Consider the following 27,603-nt stretch of genomic DNA (forward strand, 5'->3'; position numbering starts at 1 on the left):
GGGGGATACAAGCTGAAAACACTCGTGTCAGCCCCGTGGTGACGGATGGCTCACCAACACGGAAGGCTTGGAGGCCTGTGCGTTTGGGAGGTATCTTCTTTTTATTGCCATGATTTCCATTCCCTTCTTGTGGCCCCAACTTGGGAGTCAGAGGGTCTCCTCTTCTGGGGCTGCTTGATCCAGAGGTGCTGGGCCGAATATGGTGAGGACATTTGTGGAGTTGATGGACCCAAGTCTCTGCTTCCCCTCTGCTCTAGCGTCTGCTCAGTCTTTGGTCATTTCCATTTCGATAGAGATGTTAGAAAGATTCGCATCTATTCATGCAGCTCAGAAGAGGGAGCGTGCGGGGCTGTGTGTGTATCTTAGCATCGTCAGAAGAGCCTTATTAGATACTTGGATCATATCCACCCCCCAGACAGGGTCTTCATTTCCTCCCTGAGTGCCCCTTACCCTCTGATACCCACAGGAACCTCCTACAGGCTTGCCTCCTGGAAAAAAATTATTCTTTTTCCAATTTTCAATTTTCCGACTTCACTCCTTTTCTTTATTAAGTGCACCATGGTTATTGGAGAGAAAGAAGGAAAATGACAGCTCTGCCCTGAATTCCGAGCATCTGGACCCTGCTTTGCATACCGACTTCAGCTAGCTGGCAGGAAGGGGCTGAGGGTTCTTTAGACCCTGGGGTGGTGCCTGGCGGGCGCTGGGCTTTGTGTACATGTGCCCGCCTGCCCGTGGTCTTCTTCTCACTCCTCTGTTCGGTGCCACCAACGATAAACCTGCACAGTTCCCTAACCCAAGATGACTGACTGGTAGCAAAAAGCTCTGTCCTGAACTGTGGGAAGGGCACAAGTGAGGAAGGCAGGAAGCCATGCAGTTGCCTTCTGGTTGTAGATCTTGGGTCTCAGCATTGTCCCAGGCTGAGAATAAAGTTCACGAGGTTATGTATGCAAATCCCTCCAGCCAGGTTCCTAACCAGTTCCTAGCTCGTGCTACATGTTCCTTCTCTGCTCTCTAGCCCCGATCCTTGCTGTTAGCACCATCAGCGTGATAACCACGACACCCACCTAACCCGTGAGGACCAACATCACCTTGGATGTGAAGACACCTGGCTGATGCCCAGCGAAAGAGCTCTCGAGGTGTCTAACACAGCCTCAAAAGTACTTTGACTTGTCAGAGCGGATGGGCATATGTGCGCCCTGCTCACAGAGCTTCCGTTTCATCGGTCTAGAACCCCGAGAGCCTTTTTCTGTCTCCTCCCATGAATCCTGGAGAAGGGTATGGCAACCCACTCCAGTATTCTTCCTGGTGGGCTACAGTCCATAGGGTCGCAAAGAGTTGGACACGACTGAGGGAGTAAGCATGCGTGCTCCCATGAACACAGAGTGCTGTCTTTGCAGTCACGTATTTGCTCAGAGTGCAGCTGACTGGGTTGAGCCTTTGAGGCTCCCTGGGATCCTTGGGAGCATTTGTCAAGACAGCTGCAGGTGGCCGGGCCACTGCAGAGCAAGAGTCTTTTCTGGAAGGAGTGTGGCCTGGGACCTTCTGTTGCCAGTCCGTCAGTAGCTATGCTTGTCATTGGATGGGGGACACGGAAACCTGTCTCCCTGCAAAGCTGGCCTGGCTCAGGAGGTGAAGGAGGAAGCCAGAGCACTAAAGTTTTCATGGTGGGGGGATAGCTTGTGCACCCCTCTCCCCCCCACTTTTTAAAGTTCACAAGAGGGTGTCACGGCCCTGCATCCCAGGAGCGCCCTCAGCGGAACGCAGCCGTCCGCGTCCCAGTGGAGGAACTCGGGACCCTTTCCTCCTCCTGGTTGCCTGGTTACAAGATCATCTGTCACGAGTTCCCGAGGAGGGGGCTTGGCTGGGGAGAGACAGGAGGGGGAGTAGGGAGATAGTGTCTGCCGTTGGGAATGCAATGAGTACGTTCGATCATATCTAATTCCCATTTATATTACGCTGGACAGCCCCACTGCCCAGCTGCCCTCTTGAAGCCTCGGACTGCTGGGGTATTTTTGATGCATGAATGAAGACTGGGACGTGGGCCAGGACTTGGCTCCTGGGCTTCTCCATCATTTATTAGCTTCTAGTTTTAATTGTTTCCCGACTTCTTTCCAGATATTTATCTAGGAAGAATTGTCAGTTCTTGCTGCGCTGTGCAGACGCGCGGGGCAGGCGCCGGCTGCAGAATTTTAACAGCTCTTCTGGACGGTGGGCAGGATTCGGTCCAGCCAGTGTTGGAAGAGCACCTATTATGTGTCAGATGGTGCTGAGTGATGAAGGGATTCAGGAATGGATGGATCGAGGCTCCCACTCTGGAGAGACCTGTTGTCCTTTAGGGGAGAGTTGGGAGTGCTGTTATTGGGAAACGTATTTGCATTTGGTTTTGAGCGTCATCCGGGCTGTTGGCCCCAGGATGGGTTCCAGCTGTGTGACCTCAGGCAGGTTGCTTTACCTCTCTGAGCTTTGGAATTCTCCATGTGTGACCCTAATAGGAGTTAGTGAAGAAACGTGAAGATAATGCAGGTCATAGTCTCAGGGATTCCAGGGAAGAGTCCTGAGTCTCGGTGGGTGTGGAGTGGGGTGGTGACAGGGAGCTGGGTGGCAAGCGCAGGCTGTGGGCCTGCTGTGCGCCTTCTTCTCTCATGTCTCACCTGTGAAATGGGAGTGCTGAGGGGAGCCTCACAGAAAAGGCGTGGGGAGCCATTGGTGACCTCACCTCCTTTTCTTTGAAGGGAGCCCTGGGTCAGAGTGGACCAGCCTATTGGTGCCTGGGGTGAGTTTGCCGAGGGATTCAGAAGGCCGGGTTAGGAACCAGGGCTCGACTCGCTGAACACACGTGTGACTTGGAAAGTCTTTCTTCCAATGGACAGCCTCAGTTTCCCCACCTGGTACCATGGGGAGGGCTGAGTGACCTTGCGGTCACCTCCTTACTTGTACACTTCGGGTGGCCCTTGGGCAGACACAAATAAACCCTCAGGGGCGGGCTCCTCACCCATGGATTGTAGTGAGAGCACAAACCTCGTGGGATGATGTGAGGTTCTGCTGACGTGGTGCCCGTGGGTGCCCAGCACCCCCGAGGGTCTTGTCGGCTCCAGGGGGCTGCAGTTGGCCCCGTGGTTAAGAAGACAGGCTCTTGGGCCATATCGTCCAGGCCTGGGTCTCTTATTTCCTCACTTCCTACAGGACCTCGGGTCAAACACCTAAACCTTTTGATGCTCACTTTTCTTCTTGTAAGAGAAATTTGCTTCCTCTTGGGGCCGTTTCACAGATGGGGGCTGCCACACCGGACGCTGGATCCAGAGGAGTCGGGCACCTCGCCCAGGGTCGCCCAGCTAACTGCTGCCATGCCAGTAGCAGAAGCCTGGTGCCTCGTGTTTAGCTCAGGGTACAGGGGGCAGCACTGGACGGTGCCCAGAAGGGCCCAGAGGCGACCTCCGTGGTAGGATGCATGTCCAGAAGCCCCAGCCCCTTGGCCGCCCAGGTTGGGAGTAGGCTGTTCACTGCCTGCCTGCCCCGCATCTGGGCATAGTCGGGCTGGGAGCGTTTGCTCTGTGCTCGGGTTTGAAGGAGGGAGGGCAGGTGACCAGTGTGCTGGCCTTGCCACCAGCCCTGAGCTTTCCCATGTTGCTGCTTCTCCATTATTTTGGGAGAATTATGGTGAGGACCAGGTGCTTCATGTGTAGGGACATGCACGTTTCTCAGACCTCTCAGGGAAAAGGGAACTCTTTGAACTTCCAGTTTGCTGGGGCGCCATTTTGGTCGGCAGAAACCATCAACATAGGGGCCCATCAGTCAGTCAGTTCGGTTGCTCAGTCGTGTCCAACTCTTTGTGACCCCCATGGACTGCAGCACGCCAGGCCTCCGTGTCGATCACCAACTCCCAGAGCCTGCTCAAACTCATGTCCATCAAGTCAGTGATGCCATCCAACCATCTTATCCTCTGTCATCCCCTTCTCCTCCTGGCTTCAGTCTTTCCCAGTATCAGGGAGTTTTCCAATAGGGGCCAATAAATTGACATAAAGAAATTATTTGGGGTGGCTGCAGGAAAAGGAGGAGAAGACAAAACCCTTTGATTTGTCAGATTGCTTCTTGAACGTGAGGTTAAAAATCCATTTTAGATTTGGGTTTTTTTTTTTAAAAGACAGATTCCTTCTGAAACTTGGCTGAAATAATTGAAATAAAATGATCCCAGACATGATTAAAAAGTGGTGATGTCAAGCTCTCTTCAGGGTCTGGACCAGAACTTCTGTTAATGGTGGAGTTTGTAAATGTGTGTGTTTGGCTATTGTTTCTTCACTTCGTTTCACTTATTATGTTAGATTTGGGTTTAATCATTTATCTTATATTTTAGAAGGGAAGCGTTTTTGCAGAAAAGGGTGGTGAGAGGATTTGGGGTGGGGGGAGGTCAGCCCTCTGCAGCCAGAATCTGAGTTTTCTAGCATGTTGTGCCAAGTTGATGGTTATTATTCCCCCAGAAAATAATGACCTTTTTTTTTTTTTTAAACTTGCTTTTAACATTCTGCCCTTGGCATCTGTTCCAGGCATTGTGGACGAATGTAGACTGTGTTCTGACAATGGGTTAAAGCAAGCACTTATTGAAAAGCATTCTCTACTTAATTACATTTCCTTCTTCTGGAAGCTATTTTAATTTTTTTTTATAATCACATGTTAATTGTGTATTAGCGGGGCCTTTCTGATTAGTTGAAAACATAATGAAACCTTTGTAAACAACACAGAGAGAAAGAAAGAGAAACGTGTGAAGCAGAGACAGTGATGATGAGCCAGTTCTAAGAGGCCAAAATAACTACGTTTCTTGAAGCCAGGGCAGGGCGGAAATGGTACCTGAAGTCCCTTTTTTGAGTGGCAGCTCCCTGATGGGGAGGGCGGGACCCTGGCTCCTGATCAGTGATGGAGCAGGGTGGGCTCATGAGGGCTCCCTCTCCTCCTGCTCCTCCCCCTGGCCCCTCCTGTTGCCATTCATTCACTCACTCATTTATTCACTGCTCACTCAATTCACTCCCTCACCCAGTCATTGATTTATTCACTGGTTTATTCATTCACCCACTCATTCGTTCGTTTGCTCATTCACTCATTCGTTCAGTTACTCATTTATTCATTCATTTATTCACCCACTCATTCTTTCCCTCATAAATTCACTTGTTCCTCCATTCATTCCCTGACTCACCCATTCACAGCCTTACCCTTGAAGAGCTTCCTCTCTTGGGCACTGACCCGATGCTAAGATTCTTGACACGCCTGCTCTAGATCCTCAAGACAGGTATTAACCCCATTGGTGGAGAAGGAAACCAGAGCTCAGTGTTGAGTTCACGCATTCATGTTCAGCCAAGGCCACCAAGCAGGAGAACCAGATCTGTCAGACCCCAGGACCCAGCCTCAGTGTGGTTCTGCAGCGGCCGTGTCCCTTCCCATCCAAACTTCAGCAGATCCAGAGATAATCTGGTACCTGTGTGGGCAGCGGGAGGGACGGAGAAACCACTGGAGTTGGGTGTGTGTGCGTGTGTGTGTGTGTGGCAGGGGGTGAGGCGAAAGGTAGCCAGAATGCGCTGGCATTGTTTTCTTTTCCGCCTTTTAGTAGTTTTGTTCAAAGCACCAGCCCCAGTTTACAGTCCCGATTGTGGCGAGAGGGGCCCCGAAAGCCCTGCTCTGTTCCCCGTGCGAAGGGCTGGGCTTGCAGGGGTTTTGCAGCTCCCAGGCTGTTATTAGGGAAGCGTGGCCCGGGCGCTTCAGATGAAAGTGCTACTGTGTGAGCGCCAGGTTCGCCGTGCGCGCTCCAAGGAAACGCTGCCAAGACAGCGTTGTGAACAGCCGCCAAGCAAAACACACACATTCTGTCCAGTGGAGCCAGCTCACTTCTGCAAATAGAGGAAAAATTGACTTTCTGATTTGGAGTGTTTCTGCAACTAAGAAGAATCACTCTAGTGATTGTTCTAAAAATATTTTGGAGGCAGCACGTCCTCCAAGGCCTTGGGATTCTGAGTGGTCCTTAATTGTACTTTTTATTTAATCTCTCCAGATCGTACGTGTGTGTGTATGTGTTTAAATGGACTTAAGCTTGCGTGGTCATCCTCCCTGCTCCCCCTCCCCCCGCTCCCCACGTGTCAGGATTGCTGCCGGCGTTGAAGAGTGGTGTACGCAGCAGAAATTGTATTTTTATCTCTTTGACTTCAGGAAGTATATTTGGGTTTTCATCTCCTGCAGCCGCTGTTGCAAGGCTCACGTCTGAGCAGCCAAATCTAGGGCAGCCCCTGACGTCCTGGCACTCATCGGTGGCTGAGCCCTGTTCTGGAGGGAGGTGTCCGTCACTGATGGATTTTTTTTTTTTTGGTGGTGGGCTGGGGGGAGAGGATGCTAACACATTGGCTGCTTGCTCTCCCTCTGCCTGTCCAGGGTGGCATTTCCCCTTTTCGAGGCACAGAGCTCCCTAGGAGCCCCGGATATTTGCATCTCCAGGCAGTTCTGGAATTCACATGATTTCTATAATGATGACATTGACTGGGATTCCACAAGTCTGCTTACTGCCAAAAGCCAGTGATGGGGGCCCCTCCTCTCTCTCCCCTCTGGTCTCAGAGCTTCTCTGCACCCTCCCTCTCCTCCCCTGCTCACTCTGCCCCACCCTGATTCCCACTTTGCTCTTGCAGTCAGCTTTCCTAGGTGCAGCCACGGTGCTCCTGGGACGCCCTGTTAACCTAGGTGGAGCATCTCGCTCAGGACTGGCCACCCCAGCACTGCTGTCCTTTGGGGCTGGACCGCTCTTTGCCACAGGATGTTTAGCAGCATCCTTGCCTCTGCCCATTAGATGCTGGTAGCACCCCCAGCCTCCTAATCATGGCAGTCGAAAATATCTCCAGACATTGCCAAAATCCTAGACAGGGGCAGAATAGTCGTCACTTAGAACCACTGTTCTAGCTCTTTTTCCCCCCTAAACCGGCAGTTATTGCAACCAGGAAGAGAACTGGGGAATGTTAGCATCTATTTTTAGGTTCACGAATCACCAATAATAATAGGGTGGAATCAAACGCCTTGGATATCGAGAGTGAGTTCCCACTGTTGAATTTCCCCCCTCGAAGTATGTTTTATAAAGAAGTCACAGGATGATCCCACTCTGAGGGGTGGTGGATGGTAGGTGGTGGACGGCGGGTCAGCTGTGGTCACACTGGTACCTGCAGGATTTGGAATAGCCAGAATCTGCACGTTCAAGTCATCGAGCAGTTTTCCTCGAGAAAAAATTTTCGCTGACTGCGCTTACGAGGCATATCTGCTAGAATTAGGTATCTGATCGCCTTATTGGTAAATGGACAGTTCTGAGGAATTTGCTAGTGTTTCTGGTGATACATGCTAGGACTGTCTCAGTTATATTGCCTCTCTTTCTTTCTTCTGTCCCCCTACCTCTTCCTCTCTGCTCGCCTCCCTCCTTCCCTGAGAGGCGGTTCCCCCCCACCCCTCCCATGCACGTGTCAGGAGTGGAACCTCGCCTGCTCGCAGGCTGGAGTCTCATGTGGATACATCTGTTGTAACCGTCTCCAGGAATCCTGTGCTGTGCCTTTAAATGCTGACTCCACCCAATAGGGTCAGGTGCCAGGTGCTGGGTTTGCTTTCGCCCATCAGCAGCCCATCTTTGAGAAATCTCGAGTTGGGCCGGCAGCGGGTTTCGTGCTGGGCCTCTCTGCAGCGCCGTGTGGCCAAGTCTGCATGTGACAGCGTGTGAGCGATTTCCTGGGCTCAGCCAAAGCCCAGGCTTCCGCCGGCTTCTCCCCGCCAGCTGGCCGCCCGAGCCAGCCCTTGAGGTGCCGAGCCACTCAGAATCCACGGGGCTCCACCTCCCCTGGGGCCTGGGCTCCTCTGCTTCAGACTGTCCGGTGCAAAGCCCACAGGACTGTCCTGGGGGCCTCGTGCCTGCAGGCACACAGGCGGGTTGGGCGGCAGCCCCCTTGCTCCACATGCCTGCCTCACGCTCGCTCTCCCCACCTCCTTTGTCACCAGACAGCCTCCACTCGCCCCTGCGTACTTCCTCTCACCCTTGGCCTTGCTGCTGCCTCCCTCTGCCCTCGTGGGGCCGGTGGGTGGGCGGTGCTGTGCCAGCCACGGGGCAGGAGGCATGTCTTGCCAGCCTCCTTGCTAGAGCCTTGGTTGGGTCTAGCTACTGGGCCATCCAGCCTCGATGCTGGTGTTTGGAGAGTGGCTGAGGGTTAGCCTGGTATAATTCTGTCCCCTTCCTGAGTGTGTGTGTGTGTGTGTGTACACGTGCACTTTTGCGTGAACCTGTGTATAGCAGGTGTGTAGCTGGCCTCCTCTTTGCCCTCACCTCCCGAGGTGTCTGGCGCCTCTCCGAACCCTCTGACTTCCGATCGCGCCGGGCAGCTCCACTGTGCGGAGGGCATCCGGAAACCCCGGCGCTGGAAGCCGGGCCTGGCGAGGATGACCATCTCCCCGCTGCCCGCAGGTTGGAGGGAGCTGGCACTGTGGCAGAGGCGAGGCGTCGCAGAAGTGCCGCAGGTTTTTCATATGGAAATGTGAAATAATGGGGTGATTAAATAGAGCTGTATATTAAAGTACATCTGACATTAGAATTACCATAATGTGCTGTAGCCTTAGGCTGAGTACTTTATTTGCCATCTGCGTCGGCCCAAAATCCCCCGGGGAAGCGCTAAAATATTCTGAATAAACTCAGCTCGAGTTCTTATTGAGAGTAAAATACCATTTGTGGCACGTCGTATTGATTCGTCTTAATTGTGGTGCAGAAAAGAACATTCACTTGCTGATGACTTTTGTGCTCGGTGACAAGCTGGCTGCAGTTACTCTAACACTGCAGTTGGTTAACCTGGTTGGGGCCAGCCGGGCACCTCGGTTCCAGCCCAGAAGCCAAGGTGCCTCCTCAGAGGGCAGCACAGCTGGGGCTCCCTGCAGGGCCCCCTGCTCTCCTCCAGGGAGGGCGCCGGGGAGTAGCCGCCCACGTTGGGGTGGAGACCTCCCGCCCCCACCACCCTCCTGGCCTCGGCTCCCAGGCAGCCCAGAGGCACTGACCCGCCGCCCGGGAAAGATGAGGCCTCGGAAGTTGTCCTGGAGAGTCATGACCTCAGTCTCAGCTCTTGGTTGCAGGGACGTACTAGGCATACTTAAGAAAACAGAACTAAAAAGAGAAAAGAAAAGAGAAAGAAAGGAATCTGCTCACCCAGGCAAAGCCCAGCTTGGTTGGTTACCGGTTAGTGGTGGTGAGATCTGTTAACAGTCCCTCCAAGCTCTTTGGTGGGGTGGGCGTAGGGGAGACGGGTGGGGGTGGAAGGGGGAGGGTTGGAAGTGCTTATGCATTAAATATAAATGAGTCGTTGGTTGGGGAAACACTTGGTGATCCAGACAGCGCTGCCCCATTCATAAGGTCCAGTTTTTACCCTATAATTGCCCATCATTATACACAATTTAAATATTCAAACATTCTCCACAAACCTTGGGCTAGCGTGTTTTTATTACAGATTCAGAACAAGGGAATAACCTTTAACTTCAGAGACAAATGAGGCAAATTTACAAGTGCGTGTCTGCTGTTTCCTTGTGTTTTATCAATCCCCGCAGACCCGAACACTTTTGCTGTAACGCCACTCAGAACAATATACATATATTACTGCTTGTTTGTGGTGTGTGGCTATGAGTCCCCTCTGCGTCAGCTAACCTATATAGCTCAGCGTCGAGGCTCTCCATAACGTCAATTATCTCCTCCGAGCTAAACGTACACTCCATTAAAATGAGATTTACTGCCCCTGTAATACTTCTTGGGGTGAAATGTGGAGATTTTTGTGGATTTAAGGAAACGGAGGATGGAGGCCTGCTGCATGAAGGAAGTCGTGAATTTCAGAGAGGGGAGACTTCCTGTGTCAGCCAGAACGTGTGCGTGAGATGTGCTTGGCCTGTGCACACGTGTGTACATGCCAGCATTCACGCATGCAAGCAGCTCACCGCATGATTGGTTTTGCCTCTTAAGTTCTTAATTTGCTCTGTATTTTTTCATTAAGTGATAAGGATGATCTGCTCTATGCTTCCTCTTCATGTTCTCTGCTAAATTCCTGTCCCTAGCATTCTAGAATCCTTTCAGAAAACCTTATATTGGGGTGGGGGGAAGAATATATACATCTGTCAGCTTATCAGCACCCACTGGGAAAGTGTAGGTTCTTTGCAGTGAAGTCTACAGAAAGCAGATTTCAGGGGAGTCTGATGATGTATTCGTCTGTCTCAGGGAAGACATGTTATTCCCAATGCCTTTGCATGCCTATGCAACGTGGGGCGTGGGTACTGTATAAAGATGGTCTGGGGGAACGGGCCACAGGTTTCTGAGAATGCTGTAAGTGAGTTGCCACGTACAAAATGACTCCGTGTGTCCTGCCTCCGGCTCTTCCGTCTGACTAGTGAACACCACAGGTCTCACCCAGCCCCAAGATGTCCCCACAGTTAGCCGTGTTGCTTTGTTTCGGGGCCGGCCGGCTGCTTCCTGAGCCTGAACTGCACACCTGGTGTGACCACAAAATCGAGCAGTTGAAATCGAGACTGTTTGGGGAAAATCTGGGGTGCATGGTGCTTGCAGCTGTGGTTCAATTTTCATCCTTCCCTGTTCCGCTGAGAGTCTGGACCGAGCCATTCCTGAAGGTGGCTTCACAGGCTTTGGTACTCGGATAAGTGGCTGGCTGGCATAACAGAACTGACACGGGGGAGGCTGATTTAGAAGCCTCCTCGCTTCCTAGGCTAGTGATCCTCACAGATGGGGTTTGAAATTCTCTCTTTGTGTTTTCTACCCACCCCTCTCCCCGCCCCAGTTTCATGTCTTTATGCCTTACGGTTGCATACTTTGGGCAGGTCTGGTCTGAAACCAAACTCTCCCAGAGGTTCACCTCCATCCTTTCGTTGCCCTGAGATTTTGTTATACTGAACAGTTTGTGATTTGAGTAAGGCCCCTAGTATGGGCTTGAAAATCTTCATTAAAAAAAAAAAAAAAAAGTTTTCATCGTGATGGAATTCGCTGCAGTGGAATGTGGTCTCTCTGCAGCTCAGTGTCTTGCCTGTTTTCAGAGCCTCCGCAGACAGATTCCCACGTCCACTCTTCAGTTCCACATCCAGGCCCTCCCCTCCGTCAATCCAGGGTCCCACCGCCATGCCTTCGGGCCTGCAGTTTCCTCTGCAGGGCACACCCTTTCTTTTCTTTCTCTGCAGCGTGGACTCACGTTTCCTTCTGAGATCAGCCCCAGGGTCTCCTCTCGGGAGAAGTCCCCCTCGTCCTCCCAGCCTGTTACCTTCTCCTCCTCTGGGTCCGGGCACATGCTTTCTTGGTGACCTAGTGGTCTAAGCCTTAGTGGATGCTTATGGAGTCAGTAGCCTCTTGCTCTGGAGTGCAGGCTCTGTGTGGGCATCCCTCTGCTCAGCTTCGGCCTGGCACACAGAACATACTGCCTGCCTGTGTGAAGGAAAGAAAGGAGGAAGGAACAAAGGGATAGACGTGTTGAGAAGAGCCTCCTGGCTTTTGCTTCCTCAGTATGGTCTCTGGGTAGAGATGGAGTGTGACCTTGGGTGCTGTCCTGAAGGGCTCCTGGCTTTTTAGGAGGAGACTAAGAATACTGAAAGCTGGGCACCTTCTTCACACTGACCGTTTAGCCCTGGCTTTGGATGGTGTGTGTGGGTGAGGGCAGACAGCCCTGCGCTGGAAACCTGCAGAGCCAGCGGGGGACGCCTCGTATGAAAACGCCCGCAGAATTTTCCGCAGAGCCTGGCCTTCCTCATCGTCTCTCCCTTGGTTGCTCCCCTTTGCCTCCGTCTGCAGCCACCAGAGCTGCTTTCTGTTCAGTTCACCCAAAGGTACTCGTGAGCGGCCCCCCACCCTGGATCTGGGCAGGTGACGCTTTCCCTCTGTCTGTCTGAAACTCACCTCCACGTGGTGTTTCCTGCCTGCCTGCTCCCTGGATGCTCTGAGGTCACTCGGCAGGCCCTGGTGTGCCTCAGAATCCTTTGTGTCACTGCTTAGCACACTCCTGCTCCCCGGTCCCCACCTGTGGTCTCCTGGGGGTGGGGAGGGGTCGCGGCTGATCCCTCCAAGTAGGTCCTGCTGTGGGTCCTAGCACCCAGCACATGGCGACTGGATGGATGAGCGAATGAATGAATGAATGCATGGGAAAGGCCTGTCCCTAAACCGTTTGGGACAAGATTAGATTTCCTTGGGTGGAGTAACTTCCCAAGATGCCGCTCTCGCTCCGCTGGTGTTTCTGTGCACCTGGGCCGTCTCGGGACGGTGGGGCCTCAGTGTGAGGCTGTGGTGGAGGCTGGAGGCCCAGTCCCCCAGCCCGAGGTAACTCCGGGCACCTGGAGCACAGAGGTGACCTCTGCCACAGGATGCTCTCAGAGTGAGTGGACTGCGGTGGAGTGAGGTTTCTCACATGTTAGGCCGCTCTGTTCTCAGCCAGGCTCCGCGTGGCATTTCCTGCACACAGCCTGCAGCTTGCGGCACCGGTCAGCTCGCCGGGGTGCACGGAAGCCAGTGGAATGGTTTGCCGTGGTGGGTTCAGGCCCCACCTCAAGGCGGATTACAGCAGAGTCTGCAGGCCCGGTGGAGGGGCAGCCAGGTGTGTGTCGGATACAACCCAGGCCCGGGGCTCAGACCCAGGTGTGAATCTGGGCTCTGCGACCCAGCTGTCTGCCCTGGGGCCCCTCACTTAACTGTGATGAGACTGAGTTTCTTTTTTATGCAGAACCTGGATTAGAACCCACTTTTCAGAGCCTCTGTGAGTGCCCCTTGGAGAGCACAAGGCCACCACTGGCTCGTGCGGGTTGTATGTGGGTCAAGCCCACCAAAGTCAAGGAAAGGTGATGGCAGGCAGTGATGAACGTCAAGTAGCAATCCCCTGAGGCTGTGGGGGCGTCCCAGGTGGCTCAGCGGTGAAGAATCTGCCTGCCAAGTAGGAGACACAGGAGACCCTGGTTTGATCCCTGGGTTGGGAAGAGATCTTGGAGGAGGAAATGGCAGCCCACTCTAGTATTCTTGCTTGGGAAATCTTATGGACAGAGGAGCCTGGCAGGCTATAGTCAATAGGGTTGCAAAGAGTTGGACACGACTGAGCAGCTAAACCTGCAAGGCTGTGGGGATACAGAGGGGCTGTCCTGGGGCCGGGTCTCAGAAGATGCTTGCAGGGTGAGAAGGAAGGGCAGGTCTTCCAGGTGGCAGGGATGGCAGCTGCACGGAGCTGTGAGACGCACGGGCAAGGCAAGCACCAGGAGGGTTGGGGGTGGGGGCCAGGGCACTGGTGGGCAGTGAGTCCAGCCATATGCTGAAGGCTGAGTGCCTGGCGCTTCCTCTGGGCAGCAGGACCATCAAGGCTGTGACTCAGGAGGGTTGCTGGCCCGCCTACCTGCCCACTCTGCTGGGGTGGCTCAGAGGTGGGTCGGGGCGATGGAAGAGTGTCTAGATTCTTTGGAGTCACCTGGATCCCAGCGTGCTCCGGTGGGTGGAACACAGCCAGCAGAGAGGCGTGGGCGTGCTGGGTGGGGCTCTGCCTGGCAAGCCAGGGGAGCGGGGTGTTGTTGAACGCTGAGCTGAGCCCTGCTCCCCAGGCGGCCTCGCCCAGAGAGCCTCACCTGGAGGGCAGGTTCACCCAAACCCGGGCAGATGCCCTTCTCCTACCTTTGATGACTCCAGGGACCCCGACTGCAGGGGAGCAAGCAGACAGAACCCAGCTAACACAGGCACGCCTGACTCTGCAGCACGTGTGCGTTCATCACCCTATGCGTGGCCAGAGTCCTGGCAGTGGACAGGGTCAGCTCGGTTCTCAGGGAGCCTGGACTCCCGTTCCGGTGATGGATTTTAAATAAATAACCCAAGGCCAGTCGGGTGGCCTCGCAGAGCTTGCTTGCGCTCTCTGAGCCGCCTCTATCGCAAATGATCACAGGCATAGAGTTGGCGGACTACATGGAGTGATGCAGGTTCTCAGCCCCCAAGTCAGCCAAGCCCTTGCATGCTTCTCTCTCCCGGCACCTTGAACTTGACCCTAGCACTCATATTTTTCATGAAATGATGGAGAGGGTTACCAGGCACTCTCATCTCCTCTGGGATTCGAGAGCTGCATCCCTGGAGACCAGCAGAATAGCTGGTGGATCCAGGGTGGCCAGCTCCTGCTTGTTCAGTGAGTGAATGAAAGGCAAGTGTAGGCCACACCCTGCTTCCTGCCCATTCAGCCCTGTATCCTGGTTCCCCACTTCCTGGGCTTGTGTGAGCTGAGGTCCAGGGATGGCAGTCGCAGCTGTCCAGAGCTCTGGGTTGAAGAGGATTCCGAGGGTCCCAAGTCAGGGGACCCGGGGCAGGAGACAGGGCAGCTGTGTACACCTTGGGATCGCTTACCTTTCCTCCCAGCCACATGCTAGGTGATGTGGAGACGTGTTGTTCTTGGCGAGAACTGCAACAGCTCAGTGAAACTCTGCTGACTATCGAGTGCAGAAGCAGTGGGTGTGCTCTGCTGGGTGTCGGTGCTGGTTGGTGGTAATGGCAGCAGCACCACTGCCGTGTGTGCCAAGTCGCACAGCCGCGTCCGACTCTGTGCGACCCCATAGTCTGCACCCTTTCCTCTCATGACCAGGCCTTTATCCAGACCACAGCCGGCTGTGTGGCTCTGGGCGGATCACCTTCTCTCTTCCAGTCCTCAGTTTCCTCATCTGTGAAGTGGTGCTGACAGTCCTTGACCTCGAGGGTTGTTGTGAAGACAGTCCGCCTTAGTTGTGTGCGGCTCATGGAAGGGTTTAACGACGGTTGATTGTTACTGCTGCCGTTATTTCCCCCCATCTCCACCACTTCTCTTGGAGAGGCTGAGGTTTGTTTGGTAGCGTGTGTTGGAAGTACTGATGCTGAAGCTGCAGCTCCAGTACTTTGGCCACCTAATGCTAAAAACTGACTCACTGGAAAAGACCCTGATGCTGGGAAAGATTGAAGGCAGGAGGAGATGGGGATGACAGAGGATGAGACGGTTGGATGGCATCACCGGCTCAATGGACATGAGTTTGAGCAAGCTCCGGGAGTTGCTGATGGACAGGGAAGCCTGGTGTGCTGCAGTCCATGGGGTTGCAAAGAGTTGGACACGACTGAGCGACTGAACCGAACTGTTTCAGAACGAGCAGGGGTGCTTGTAGATTTTGTAGATGACTATGCTCAGAAATGATATGAACATGAAACTTACAAAGGTTCCCCTGACCCAAGGAAACCAATTGACAGTTTTCTTTCTGGGATCATGAAAGGGGAGACACTCTTTAATAAGGGGTCTACGTATCTAGAGATAATGTCCTTTGGTTGCTTCAGTTGTGTCCGACTCTTTGCAACCCCATGGACTGTAGCCCAGCAGTTTCCTCTGTCCATGAGGTTCTCCAGGCAAGAATACTAGAGTGGGATGCCATGCCCTCATCCAGGGGATCTGATAATAGTGATAATAATTATTATCATTTTGGGACTGAAGAGACGGCACTGTTAGCAGGCATAGATTCTGTTGGAGGACTAGGTGGTTGGCCAGTAAATCCAGCCCTCTTCTTGGGCATTGGGCATCGTAAAACCCAGAGAGGGAAAGCGGCCAGGGTGGGGGACCCTGGATCCAGCAGCCTGCCCTTCTGTCTGACTGCCCAGCATCTCATCACCTCTTCTCCAGGTCCTGAGTGGCCTCTTGTCCTGGGGACTCACCTGCTCTTGTGAAACATCTCCACTCCCGGGACAAGCCCGTAGTGGACCTGACTGGCTTCCACCAAAGGGTAATCGATGTCCTTCACTGGGAGGACACACACAGTGTGGCGGGAGGACCTTTTCATTGTGAAACAGGCCCCGACAAGTGTGCAGAGAACAGTCCATCTCTCAGGTGCTGCTGGGGGGCAGCTGGGATGGAGCCAGGGGTGGGGAAGCCTATGCAGGGGCGTGGCCCTCCCTTTGCTCTTGAGTGGAGAGGGGGCTCTTGCTTCTCAGTTGCAGCATCCTTGTGTGCGGCAGGGATGTGGACCTGGCCTGGCCCCCTCAGAGGTCATATGTGAGCGAAATGCCTTGATGGCTGTGAAAATGCCAAACCAACTGTCAAATGCTTCACAAGCCATAGAGGGACATGTGAAGCCAAGACTCAGTTCGTTCTTCAGCATTCAGTGTCAGGACTGTCACTTTTGCCTCCACCTTTGGGTAGAGGAAGGCCCTGGCTGACGATCACTGCAGGCCCCACTTGAGCTGGGTGGCGGTGTCCGCTTGTGGCTCTGGAGAAGCCCTGAACCACTAAATCCCCCGCAGGCAGCAGTACCCTTCTAGCTGGTATCACTCGGCCTTAGGAGAGCCCTTTTAAACTATTGCTCTCAATTACGGCCTTTTTATTGAATAATAACTCAATTAAAGGTGTGCTTTTTATTGAACATCCCTGATACCTTTATTGGTATTATTAGAGTAACCAGCATAATAGGAACAATTATTTCAGTGCTTATTAACACAAACACACACACACACACACACACACACACACACACCCCTGCTAGCAGAGGGAGAGCAGCATTTCATTGCAGGAGCCCAGTTGTGTGTTGGTTCCCAAGAGTCACAATAAAAAATGATGTTTCCTCAACGTTTGCAAGTTTCTATTTCCCTGGAACCTCTAATGCATTAGGCCGGCTGCATTAAAATTCCTCCAGGGTTTTATTACAGCCAGAGTTACACAGAAGGGCACCATCTGAAACATCCACTGCGAGGTACAAGGTGGATAATAAAACACGAAACATACAAAGCCCAACCATAATACGTGCATGCGTGGGGATGTGTGGATTTTATAGGGATCGCGTGGGATCTCATTTGCTCCCCCAGCCCTCTTCGGAAGCTGGCATGCTATTCCCATTCTGCTGCTGCCTCTGCTAAGTCGCTTCAGTCGTGTCCGACTCTGCTCGACCCCAGAGACAGAAGCCCACCAGGCTCCCCCGTCCCTGGGATTCTCCAGGCAAGAACACTGGAGTGGGTGGCCATTTACTTCTCCAATGCATGAAAGTGAAAAGTGAAAGGGAAGTTGCTCAGTCATGTCCGACTCTTAGCGACCCCATGGACTACAGCCTACCAGGCTCCTCCGTCCATGGGATTCTCCAGGCAAGAGTACTGGAGTGGGGTGCCATTGCCTTCTCCAGTTCTACCGATGAGGAAATGAAGCTCAGAGAGGTAAAGTGACTTGGTTGACGTTGTTGTTGTTTAATTGCTAGGTATGTCCGACTCGTTTTTTGCAACTCCATGGATGAAGGCATGGCACCCCACTCCAGTACTCTTGCCTGGAAAATCCCATGGATGGAGGAGCCTGGTAGGCTGCAGTCCATGGGGTCAAAGAGAGTCGGACACAACTGAGCGACTTCACTTTCTTTATTTCTATAGTTCCTTTTGGAGAAGGAAATAACAACCCAGTCCAGTGTTCTTGCTTAGAGAATCCCATGGACGGGGGAGCCTGGTGGGCTGCTGTCTATGGGTTGCAAAGAGTCGGACACGACTAAGCAATTAACAGACACAACACACATAGCCTGCCAGGCTCCTCCGTCCATGGGATTTCCCAGGCAAGAATACTGGAGTGTGTTGCCATTTCCTTCTCCTGACCCAGGGATTGAACCTGTGTCTCCTGCATTGTAGGCAGATTCTTTACCACTGAGCCACCTGGGAAGCCCCTTGATTGACATCTTCCTGCAGGGAATGGCAAGATATGAACTCGTGCCACTGTTCAGGGTTCTTGTAACAGTGATCTCAGGGAGGGTTTTGAATTAAAGAAAAACACAGGGTCTCTCTTGAAAGCCAGTACAGCAAAGAAGATCCGGTGTGGGTTTCTGCCAACGGATACCAAAAACGTCTGAGGAAGGAAAAGGGAAGGAAGCAAACAAGGAAACACGCTGGCCTTGGGTTCTGAGTCGCCAAGCCCGATGTAGTGATCCCAATGCAGCTGACATTTCTAGGTCTGTAGGCCAGGCTTGATGTTGCTGGGTAAGTTGCTTCAGGGCTTCCCTGGTGGCTCAGATGGTAAAGAATCTGCCTGCATTGCGGGAGATGTGGGTTCTATCCATGGGTCAGAAGGATCCCCTGGAGAAGGGAATGGCAACCCACTCCAGTATTCTTGCCTGGAGAGTTCTATGGACAGAGGAGCCTGGCGGGCTACACCCCACGGGGTTGCAAAGAGTCCTACACGACTGAGCAACTAACACTTTGCAACTTCCAAGTTGCTTCAAAATAATCTAGGCGTTGACCTCTCGGTTGGAACCTTGGTGGCAGCCACGGTGGCAGCGTGTTGGGGCATGGCCCCTGTCTGGGCCATCAGCAAAGCTGGCACCAGCTGGAGCTTCCAACTCACCTCTGGGCAAGTGGCCCTGAGCTCCAGGAGCAGGGACAGCCCCGCGTCCGAAGCAGCCCTCTCACCAAGGGGCTTCTGCCATGTTTAAAAATGAGCCGTCCGTGACTGTGTGTTGCCTTTTAAAATATTTAGTGAGTTTTTGAATAGAAGAATGTTCTGAGTGGCTCTTCAAAGCCTTTCTGACATTGTTCAGTTTTCAAAAGTGAGCAGTCCCAGTGCTCAAGGCTACTTCTAGGCAACAGATAACCGTGAAGTGGAAGTATGGAAATGAACATTTTATTTAAAAAAGAAAGTTACGGGGGAGAGTGGAAAGAGCATTGTATAGGAAGGGTCTTTGAGGACTGGGAGATTTAAAAACACTGGAAGCTGTCAGATCCTGGGATAGACTGTCCCCTGCTGTGAATCTTGCCCTGGTGTGGAGGGAAGTCAGGGGACCAGATTGTTCAAAGGCAAGGAAAAGCGTTTACCCTGGCATGATCTGGGACCCTGGAGTCCGATTTGGTGGGTGCACAGAGCTCTTCCCCACCTGATGATAAATTCCAAACAGGTTAACTTCCTCCTCTGGCTTCCCTGGTGGCTCAGTGGTAAAGAATCCGCCTGCCAATGCAGGAGACACAGGTTTGATCCCTGGGTCGGAAAGAAACCCTTGGAGGAGGAAATAGCTACCCACTCCAGTATTCTTGCCTGGGAAATCTCATGGACAGAGGAGCCTGGCTGGCTATAGTCCATGGGGTCGCGAAAGAGTTGGACAGGACTGAAGGACGAAACTACAGCAAGCAAAACTTCCTCCTTAGACTTTTCTAAGATAGAGTCTTATAAATGTCTTCCACTCTTTTTGTTTTGTCTGTAAAAAAAAAATACAAGAAATGGAAACCTCTGAGTTCTTCAGAACGTGCAGCTACATGCTTCTCAGAAGCTGCTGCTTGAGTTTAAAAAAATATATTTTAATCAGCCATTTCATTCCTGGCCTGCCTGAGAATTTTGCACTGTCTTTTGATACCCGCATTCCTCAGGGGCAATAGAACTTTCTAGAAAGTGTGTGGCCATCAGAACAAGAAACAGGAAGTGCTCCAGAGAGACCCAAGGAAATGAAGATGATGGAAAAAGAGATTAGGGGAAGGGAGGTGGCCCAACTTGAAAATACAAGGAACCAGAGCTGCTGTGTGTGTGGAACTCGGTTACTGAGAGTAGCTGGAGCCCAGGTGCAGAGTCCAGAGTGCTCTTTTTTATTTTATTTTTATTGAATTACAGTTGAAACCAATGGATTTTTAAAGTCGTTTATTGGCCGTGCCGGTTCTTTGCTGCTGTGTGCGCTCTTTTTCTAGTTGCGGTGCTCTGAATTCTCACTGTGGTGGCTTCTCTTGTTGCAGAGCATGGCTCTAGGGCGCATGGGCTCGGTAGGTATTTGTGGTTCCTGGGCTCCAGAGCACAGGCTCAGTAGTTGAGGTGCACGGGCTGAGTTGCTCTGCCGCACGTGGGCTCTTCCCAGATCAGGGATCGAACCCACGTCTCCTGCACTGGCAGGCGGCTTCATTACCATCGAGCCACGAGGGAAGTCCAGGGCTCTTTAATTGGAAGATCTATGGCCTTGTGGGAGGTGGTGCTTCATTTGTGTTATTAGCTCCTGATGTCAGAGAGGGATGTTTTCTTTATCGTCTTATTTATTATTTATTTATTCAGCCTTGTTTCCAGAAAAGGATTTGAGGAGGACAAAACACTATGGCGTCTGGCCAGCTCTCCCGTGAGACTGAGGTGAACCGTTCTGTTGTTCCCCACATATATCACCTAGTAAGCCAGGACAGGAGATGGCACCTCCAAGAAGGCTGTGCATCTCTGGGCTGTAGCATCGTCATGTGCCAGCAGGGACGTGGTCCTGGCCTGGCCTCCCTCAGTGGTCATGTGACCATGAAATGCACCCCCCAAAAAATGGCCTTTGGTTGCGACAGTGGGGAGGCATGCAGGAAGGGAAGGCTGAAGTGTCGGTGTGGCCTTACCGCTCCCAAAGTGAGGAACACAGCTGCCCAGGGCCTTGGGAAGGCCTCCCTGCACGTTTCTGGGGGGCGGGGGGAGATTCTCCCGAGGGGCTCCGGCACGGGGAACTGAATTTATGCAGACATGCTGGGAGAAGGAAGTTTCCCAGACACCCTGGAGAAAGAAAATGGCCTCAGAAGTTCTCTTGGAGCTGGGTTTAAAAACGAGGGGAAGCTGAGCTTTGGAATCCTTTTTCCCTTTCTGTCCGTTCCCCCATCACCCACCCACTGGTTTCCGCACTACCAAACCTGGAGACACATGTCCTGTTGGACACGAGTGTGCAGTGATGACTGTGGACCACCAGGCTTGGAAGGCATGTCTTAGTTCCCAGCGGGGGTGATCTGGCCCAGTTGGTTCTGTGTTGCAGAGAATCTCCACGCGGACCCCTGACTCCTGGAGGCCCCCCCCACACTGCATGGCTCAGTGAGGTCCAGGCTCCTTTGAAGCCATCAAGTCTAACCCATAAGGAACTTGGGGTATTTGTTCTCAGAGTCCATAGAGTTTTGACTGCTAAGGGTGAAACCCCCAAGAAACATTCTTCTCGGGTGGGAATCAAAGAAACAAAAACTCCATCTCTGTATGGGATTTCGGAAATCCCTCTTTTGAGGAGGGACTGTACTTCCCCTTCCCTTCCTGATCCCGGGTTTGGAAACTAACACACACCTCTGGCTTCACTGGGGAGTTTGCAGCTACTGTACTTTATCAGTGTTAAAATCTTCCAGGTACAAGGAAGTCTGAAAAAACAAAAAGGGTTTTTTTTTTCAAGACCTCGGCTGTGATGCCATATTCCCTTTCCCTTCTCCGGCCAGTGAGCGAGTCTGAGGGGGCAGGGCAGGGCAGGGCCTGCCCATACCTGTCCTGTTTCATGTGGAGTGTTAGGAGAGCCTCAGGCTGGAGAAGCAGCCAGTTTTACCTGCAGGTTGAGGATGTCGGCCACGAAATAGGTGCTGGTTGGAAGGTCCAGGCTCCCATTTTGTGACCGCCCCCAATGATGGACAAAGACAAGGGTTTTTCGGCTCCATGCCACCAGTGTCCACGAACACTGGGCTCCCAATGCCAGAGCCCAGTTTGTCACAAACTCACACTTGCCACTGTTCATCCTGATCGCCCTGTCGGAGGTGACACTCTTTCATTCAGCCTTCTGGCAAGGGACCTCATATAGGCCAGTGCCCCGCCCCGGGGGGTCTCAAGGCCAGATTCCATGCTGTGGTTAGGTGTGTGTGTGTGTGTATGTGCATGTGGGTGTATGAGGCCACGAGGGCAGTGATGGGGGGGGCGGTGGGCAGCTGTCCGCCAGTAGTGATGTTCTTACGATGCTGAAGTCCTGTTCCTACACGCATCCCTGTTTAACTTGGACGGTGCTTTCTGCACAGACACTGGTGTATGAAACCCTACGATTTCCAGTAGTTCAACTCCCAAATGACGCAGAGGTTATCAGCTAGTGCTCTTAAAATGTTTGCGAGGTGATTCAGTTTGATTTGTGTTTCTTAGAACTTCCTTGGATCGAAGATTTGCCTAGTCATGACTGGGTGGAGAGGGGGAGAGTTGTTTTGGCCCCCAAAGAGTTTTGGCAATGCCTGGAGAGATTTTTGATCCTCATGACTGGGAGGGGAGGGAGTGTGACTGGCTTCTAGTGGGTATGCCTCCAAACATCCTACAAGGCACAGGGCAGTACCCCTCCCACTCCCCAGATCAGATCAGATCAGATCAGTCGCTCAGTTGTGTCCAACTCTTTGCGACCCCATGAATCACAGCACGCCAGGCCTCCCTGTCCATCACCAACTCCCGGAGTTCACTGAGACTCGAGTCCATCGAGTCAGTGATGCCATCCAGCCATCTCATCCTCTGTCGTCCCCTTCTCCTCCTGCCCCCAATCCCTCCCAGCATCAGAGTCTTTTCCAATGAGTCAGCTCTTGGCATGAGGTGGCCCACCCACCCCCAAAGAATTATCAGGATCTATATGATGGCTGAACTTTGCCTTGCTATCTTTTAGGCAGCCCAGCCTTTGTATACTTCCCATTGTTGGAATCAGGCTTTCTCACAAATAACATCTCCTTTGGCTTCTGAGATGATGGGTTTAAAGACACCATGTTATAAGGGCACAGAGCGAGGTCTACCAATTGGAGTAACAGCCACACAGAGGCTTCTCTAGCCTGTCCGCCAGGGGGTCTGCCAGGGGGTCGCTGGCCTGGGCCTGCTCTGCAGTGGTCTGGTGCCACCCCCTGAGAGCTGCGACACCGCCGGCATCTCACGTCTCTCTTGCCTCTTTCTGTCCGTGTGTCTCCCCAGGTAAAGATGAGCCTTCCAGCTACATTTGCACAACATGCAAGCAGCCCTTCAACAGCGCGTGGTTCCTGCTGCAACACGCGCAGAACACGCACGGCTTCCGCATCTACCTGGAGCCCGGGCCGGCCAGCAGCTCGCTCACGCCGCGGCTTACCATCCCGCCGCCGCTGGGACCCGAGGCCGTGGCCCAGTCCCCACTCATGAATTTCCTGGGTGACAGCAACCCCTTCAACCTGCTGCGCATGACGGGCCCCATCCTGCGGGACCACCCAGGCTTCGGTGAGGGCCGCCTGCCTGGCACGCCGCCGCTCTTCAGCCCGCCGCCGCGCCACCACCTGGACCCGCACCGCCTCAGCGCCGAGGAGATGGGGCTCGTCGCCCAGCACCCCAGTGCCTTCGACCGAGTCATGCGCCTGAACCCCATGGCCATCGACTCGCCCGCCATGGACTTCTCGCGGCGGCTCCGCGAGCTGGCGGGCAACAGCTCCACGCCGCCGCCCGTGTCCCCGGGCCGCGGCAACCCTATGCACCGGCTCCTGAACCCCTTCCAGCCCAGCCCCAAGTCCCCGTTCCTGAGCACGCCGCCGCTGCCGCCCATGCCCCCCGGTGGCACGCCGCCGCCGCAGCCGCCGGCCAAGAGCAAGTCGTGCGAGTTCTGCGGCAAGACGTTCAAGTTCCAGAGCAATCTCATCGTGCACCGGCGCAGCCACACGGGCGAGAAGCCCTACAAGTGCCAGCTGTGCGACCACGCGTGCTCGCAGGCGAGCAAGCTCAAGCGCCACATGAAGACGCACATGCACAAGGCCGGCTCGCTGGCCGGCCGCTCCGACGACGGGCTCTCGGCTGCCAGCTCCCCCGAGCCCGGCACCAGCGAGCTGACCGGCGAGGGCCTCAAGGCGGCCGACGGTGACTTCCGCCACCACGAGAGCGACCCTTCCCTGGGCCATGAGCCCGAGGAGGAGGACGAAGAGGAGGAGGAGGAGGAGGAGGAGCTGCTGCTGGAGAACGAGAGCCGGCCCGAGTCGAGCTTCAGCATGGACTCGGAGCTGAGCCGCAACCGGGAGAACGGTGGTGGCGGCGGCGGTGGCGGCGGGGTGGCCGGCGTGCCGGGCGCGGGCGGCGGCGCCGCGGCCAAGGCGCTGGCCGACGAGAAGGCGCTGGTGCTGGGCAAGGTCATGGAGAACGTGGGCTTGGGCGCGCTGCCGCCCTATGGCGACCTGCTGGCTGACAAGCAGAAGCGCGGCGCCTTCCTGAAGCGCGCGGCCGGCGGTGGGGGCGGCGGGGACCCAGGCGACGACGATGACGCCGGGGGCTGCGGCGACGCGGGCCCCGGGGGCGCGGTCAACGGGCGCGGCGGTGGCTTCGCGCCGGGCACCGAGCCTTTCCCGGGCCTCTTCCCGCGCAAGCCGGCACCGCTGCCCAGCCCCGGCCTCAACAGCGCGGCCAAGCGCATCAAGGTGGAGAAGGACCTAGAGCTGCCGCCTGCCGCGCTCATCCCGTCGGAGAATGTGTACTCGCAGTGGCTGGTGGGCTACGCGGCGTCGCGGCACTTCATGAAGGACCCCTTCCTGGGCTTCACGGACGCGCGCCAGTCGCCCTTCGCCACGTCGTCCGAGCACTCGTCCGAGAACGGCAGCCTGCGCTTCTCCACGCCGCCCGGGGACCTGCTGGATGGCGGGTTGTCGGGCCGTAGCGGCACGGCCAGCGGGGGCAGCACGCCGCATCTGGGCGGCCCGGGCCCCGGGCGGCCGAGCTCCAAGGAGGGGCGGCGCAGCGACACGTGCGAGTACTGCGGCAAGGTGTTCAAGAACTGCAGCAACCTCACGGTGCACCGACGGAGCCACACCGGCGAGCGGCCTTACAAGTGCGAGCTGTGCAACTACGCGTGCGCGCAGAGCAGCAAGCTCACGCGCCACATGAAGACGCACGGGCAGATCGGCAAGGAGGTGTACCGCTGCGACATCTGCCAAATGCCCTTCAGCGTCTATAGCACCCTGGAGAAACACATGAAAAAGTGGCACGGCGAGCACTTGCTGACTAACGACGTCAAAATCGAGCAGGCGGAGAGGAGCTAAGCGCGTGTGCGCGCGTGTGTGTGTGTGTGCGCGCGCGCGCGGGGGCCCGGGCCCCACCCTGCGCACCTGTACAGTCGCCCCGTCGCCAAGCGAGAGAATGCTGACCTGACACTTGCCTCCGCGTCACCGCCGCTCGGCGCCCCCCGCGGGTCCCCGGGGCCCAGGGGAGGTGGCCCTCCAACCTAACCTGTGTCTGCGAAGTCCTATGGAAACCCGAGGGTTGATTAAGGCAGTAAAAACAAAAAAAAATTGTGGAGCCTTTTAACTGTGCAATAATTTCTGTATTTATTGGGTTTTGTAATTTTTTTGGCATGTGCAGGTACTTTTTATTGTTATTCTTTCTGTTGAAATTCCTTTAAGAGATTTTGTTGGGTATCCATCCCTTCTTTAGTTTTTTTTTTTTTTTTCCTTCCTTTAACCCAGTAGTAGCCTGAGCGATGACTCCTGAGCTCTGTAGAGGGGAAGCTATATTTTAAATTATAATTTGGGGGGTGGGGAGGGCGCTGCTTTTTTTGAAATCTAAGCTAAGCATGTGTAATTTCTTGTGAAGAAGCCAACACTTAAATGACTTTTAAAGTTGTTTACTTTTTTATTCCTTTTTTTTTTTGTCCTGAAATAAAAAGTGGCATGCGTTTTTTGGGGGGGAGGGGGGTGGATGTACAGCGGATAACAATCTTTAAAGTTGTAGCACTTTGTTTCAGAATTGGAATGGAGATGTAGCACTGATGATGTCCTGAGTAAGGGAGGCCTTTTCTATGTTGACTTCAACCTTGCCATACATAAGGAAACCTTTGAATGGTGGGCCTTCCCTCCCCGCCGCCCCCTCCCGCCCCCCAACAACAAAATACTCAGCACTGCCAGAGAAACAGGAGTTTTTGAGGACTTTGCCCCAGGAAATGGCCCAAGAGCATTCTAAAATTGTGCATTCCCAGCAGATCCCATCCGTTTCTTGGAATGTCGGTGTGCCGTGGAATGCCATTTCTGCTATTTGCCATAGATTAGACTAAATAAAATAGGCTGAAGGTACTTTGGGGGGTAGATAGATGGTGGTGGCCTGCAATAACACAGAAAGGAAAGAAACCAGCCGTGTTCTTTCAGGCTTCTTCTGGCTTGACAGTTTCTCTCTCTCTTTTTATCACCCTCACCACAGAAATCCTAAGTCATACGTTGCTACCAGTGACAACAGGCCGTTTCTCAAGCAGACAATGTCCTGATGGTGACTGGAGGGGAGTTAGTATTCCCTCTGCACACTGATGACATTATACAGATGGGGTGGGGGGAATCTTGCCAATCTCAGTCCCCTTTTACTGCAAAGTGGGAAGAGTCCCATCTGAAGGTGCCCAGCGCTACTTCGTTTTTGTTTGTTTTTTCTATCCCCTTAGGTTGGAAGGTACTAAACATTGGACTGTTCAGATTAGAATTTGAATTCTGTTGACCCGCACTTTAAAGCTTTTGTTTGCATTTAAATTAAATGGCTTCTCAACAAGAAATTGCAGCATCTTCTTCTTTTTGGCCCAGAGGTGGGTTAAACTGTAAGGGATGGCTGAGATTGAGTGTCAGTATTGCTAAGCGTGGCATTCACAGTACTGGCACTATAAAGAACAAAATAAAATAATAATTTATTGGACAGTGTTTCTACTGCCATTCAATTTGATGTGAGTGCCTTGAAAACTGATCTTCCTATTTGAGTCTCTTGAGACAAATGCAAAACTTTTTTTTTTCTTTTGCAATGAAAAGACTTTAAAAAAAAAAAAAACGAGAAAAGTACATTTCTTTAGAAACAAAGCCACATTTACTTTAAATAAATTTTCAAAAATCCTGGTTGAAGACGTGAAAATGCCATAAGACCCAATCAAATGAAGAAATAAACCCAGCACAACCCTGGATATCCATTAGCTGAATTAACCTCAGCCCCTTTTGCCTGTGGGACAACGCTGCTTAGATGTGGAGTGGAGGTGACTTACTGCTGAATTAAAACTCAAGTGACACAAGGTACAAGTTGATATTGTTGAATGAAAAAACAATTCAGGAACAATGGCTAATTTTTTTCTAAAGTTAAATTTAGTGCACTCTGTCTTAAAAATACGTTTACAGTATTGGATACATACAAGGGTAAAAAAAAATTGTGTGTATGTGTGTTGGAGCGATCGTTTTTTTCAAAGTTTGCTTAATAGGTTATTAAAAAAAATGCCACAGTGGCTGCGTGTATATTGTTTTTTTTTGGTGACGGGGTTTTAGTATATATTATATATATGAAAATTTCTTGATTACTGTAAAAGTGGACCAGTATTTGTAATAATCGAGAATGCCTGGGCATTTGACAAAACAAGAAAAAAAAAAAAAAACCCTTTTCTTTTCCTTGAAAATGTTGCAGTAAAATTTAAATGGTGGGTCTATAATAATTTGTTCTTGTCACAGTAACTGTAAAGTCGGAGTTTTAGTAAATTTTTTTCTGCCTTGGGTGTTGAATTTTTATTTCAAAAAATGTATAGAAACTTGTATTTGGGGATTAAAAGGGGATTGCTACACCATGTAGAAAAAGTATGTAGAAAAAAAAGTGCTTAATATTGTTATTGCTTTGCAGAAAAAAAACCCCCACATTTCTGATCTGTGCTTAATTCTCTCCTCCCACCTCCCTCTGGAATGGATATATTGGTTGGTTCATATGATGTAGGCACTTGCTGTATTTTTACTGGAGCTTGTAATTTTTTAACTGTAAGCTTGTCCTTTTAAAGGGATTTAATGTACCTTTTTGTTAGTGAATTTGGAAATAAAAAAGAAAAAAAAAAAACAAAAACAAGCAGGCTGCCATAATATATTTTTTTAATTTGGCAGGATAAAATATTGCAAAAAAAAAATTT

General features: G+C 52.7%; 1 protein-coding gene across 4 annotated transcripts in view; it reads left to right on the forward strand.

Annotated features, from left to right (window-relative positions):
• BCL11B (BCL11 transcription factor B) overlaps positions 1-26,940 on the forward strand; it is a 99,122-nt gene extending 72,182 nt beyond the window's left edge. For all 4 annotated transcript variants that reach the window (XM_086365170.1, XM_086365172.1, XM_086365171.1 and 1 more), the window contains one exon: positions 22,671-26,940. In XM_086365170.1, coding sequence (XP_086221296.1) covers positions 22,671-24,742 — 2,072 coding nt within the window. In that variant the 3' untranslated portion in view covers positions 24,743-26,940. The remainder of the gene's footprint in view (positions 1-22,670) is intronic.
• The last annotated feature ends 663 nt before the right edge of the window (positions 26,941-27,603 follow it).

Source organism: Bos grunniens, chromosome 21, assembly GCF_055505025.1.
Source record: "Bos grunniens cultivar Pamir isolate PY7600 chromosome 21, Bosgru_T2T1.0, whole genome shotgun sequence".
NCBI lineage: Eukaryota > Metazoa > Chordata > Mammalia > Artiodactyla > Bovidae > Bos > Bos grunniens.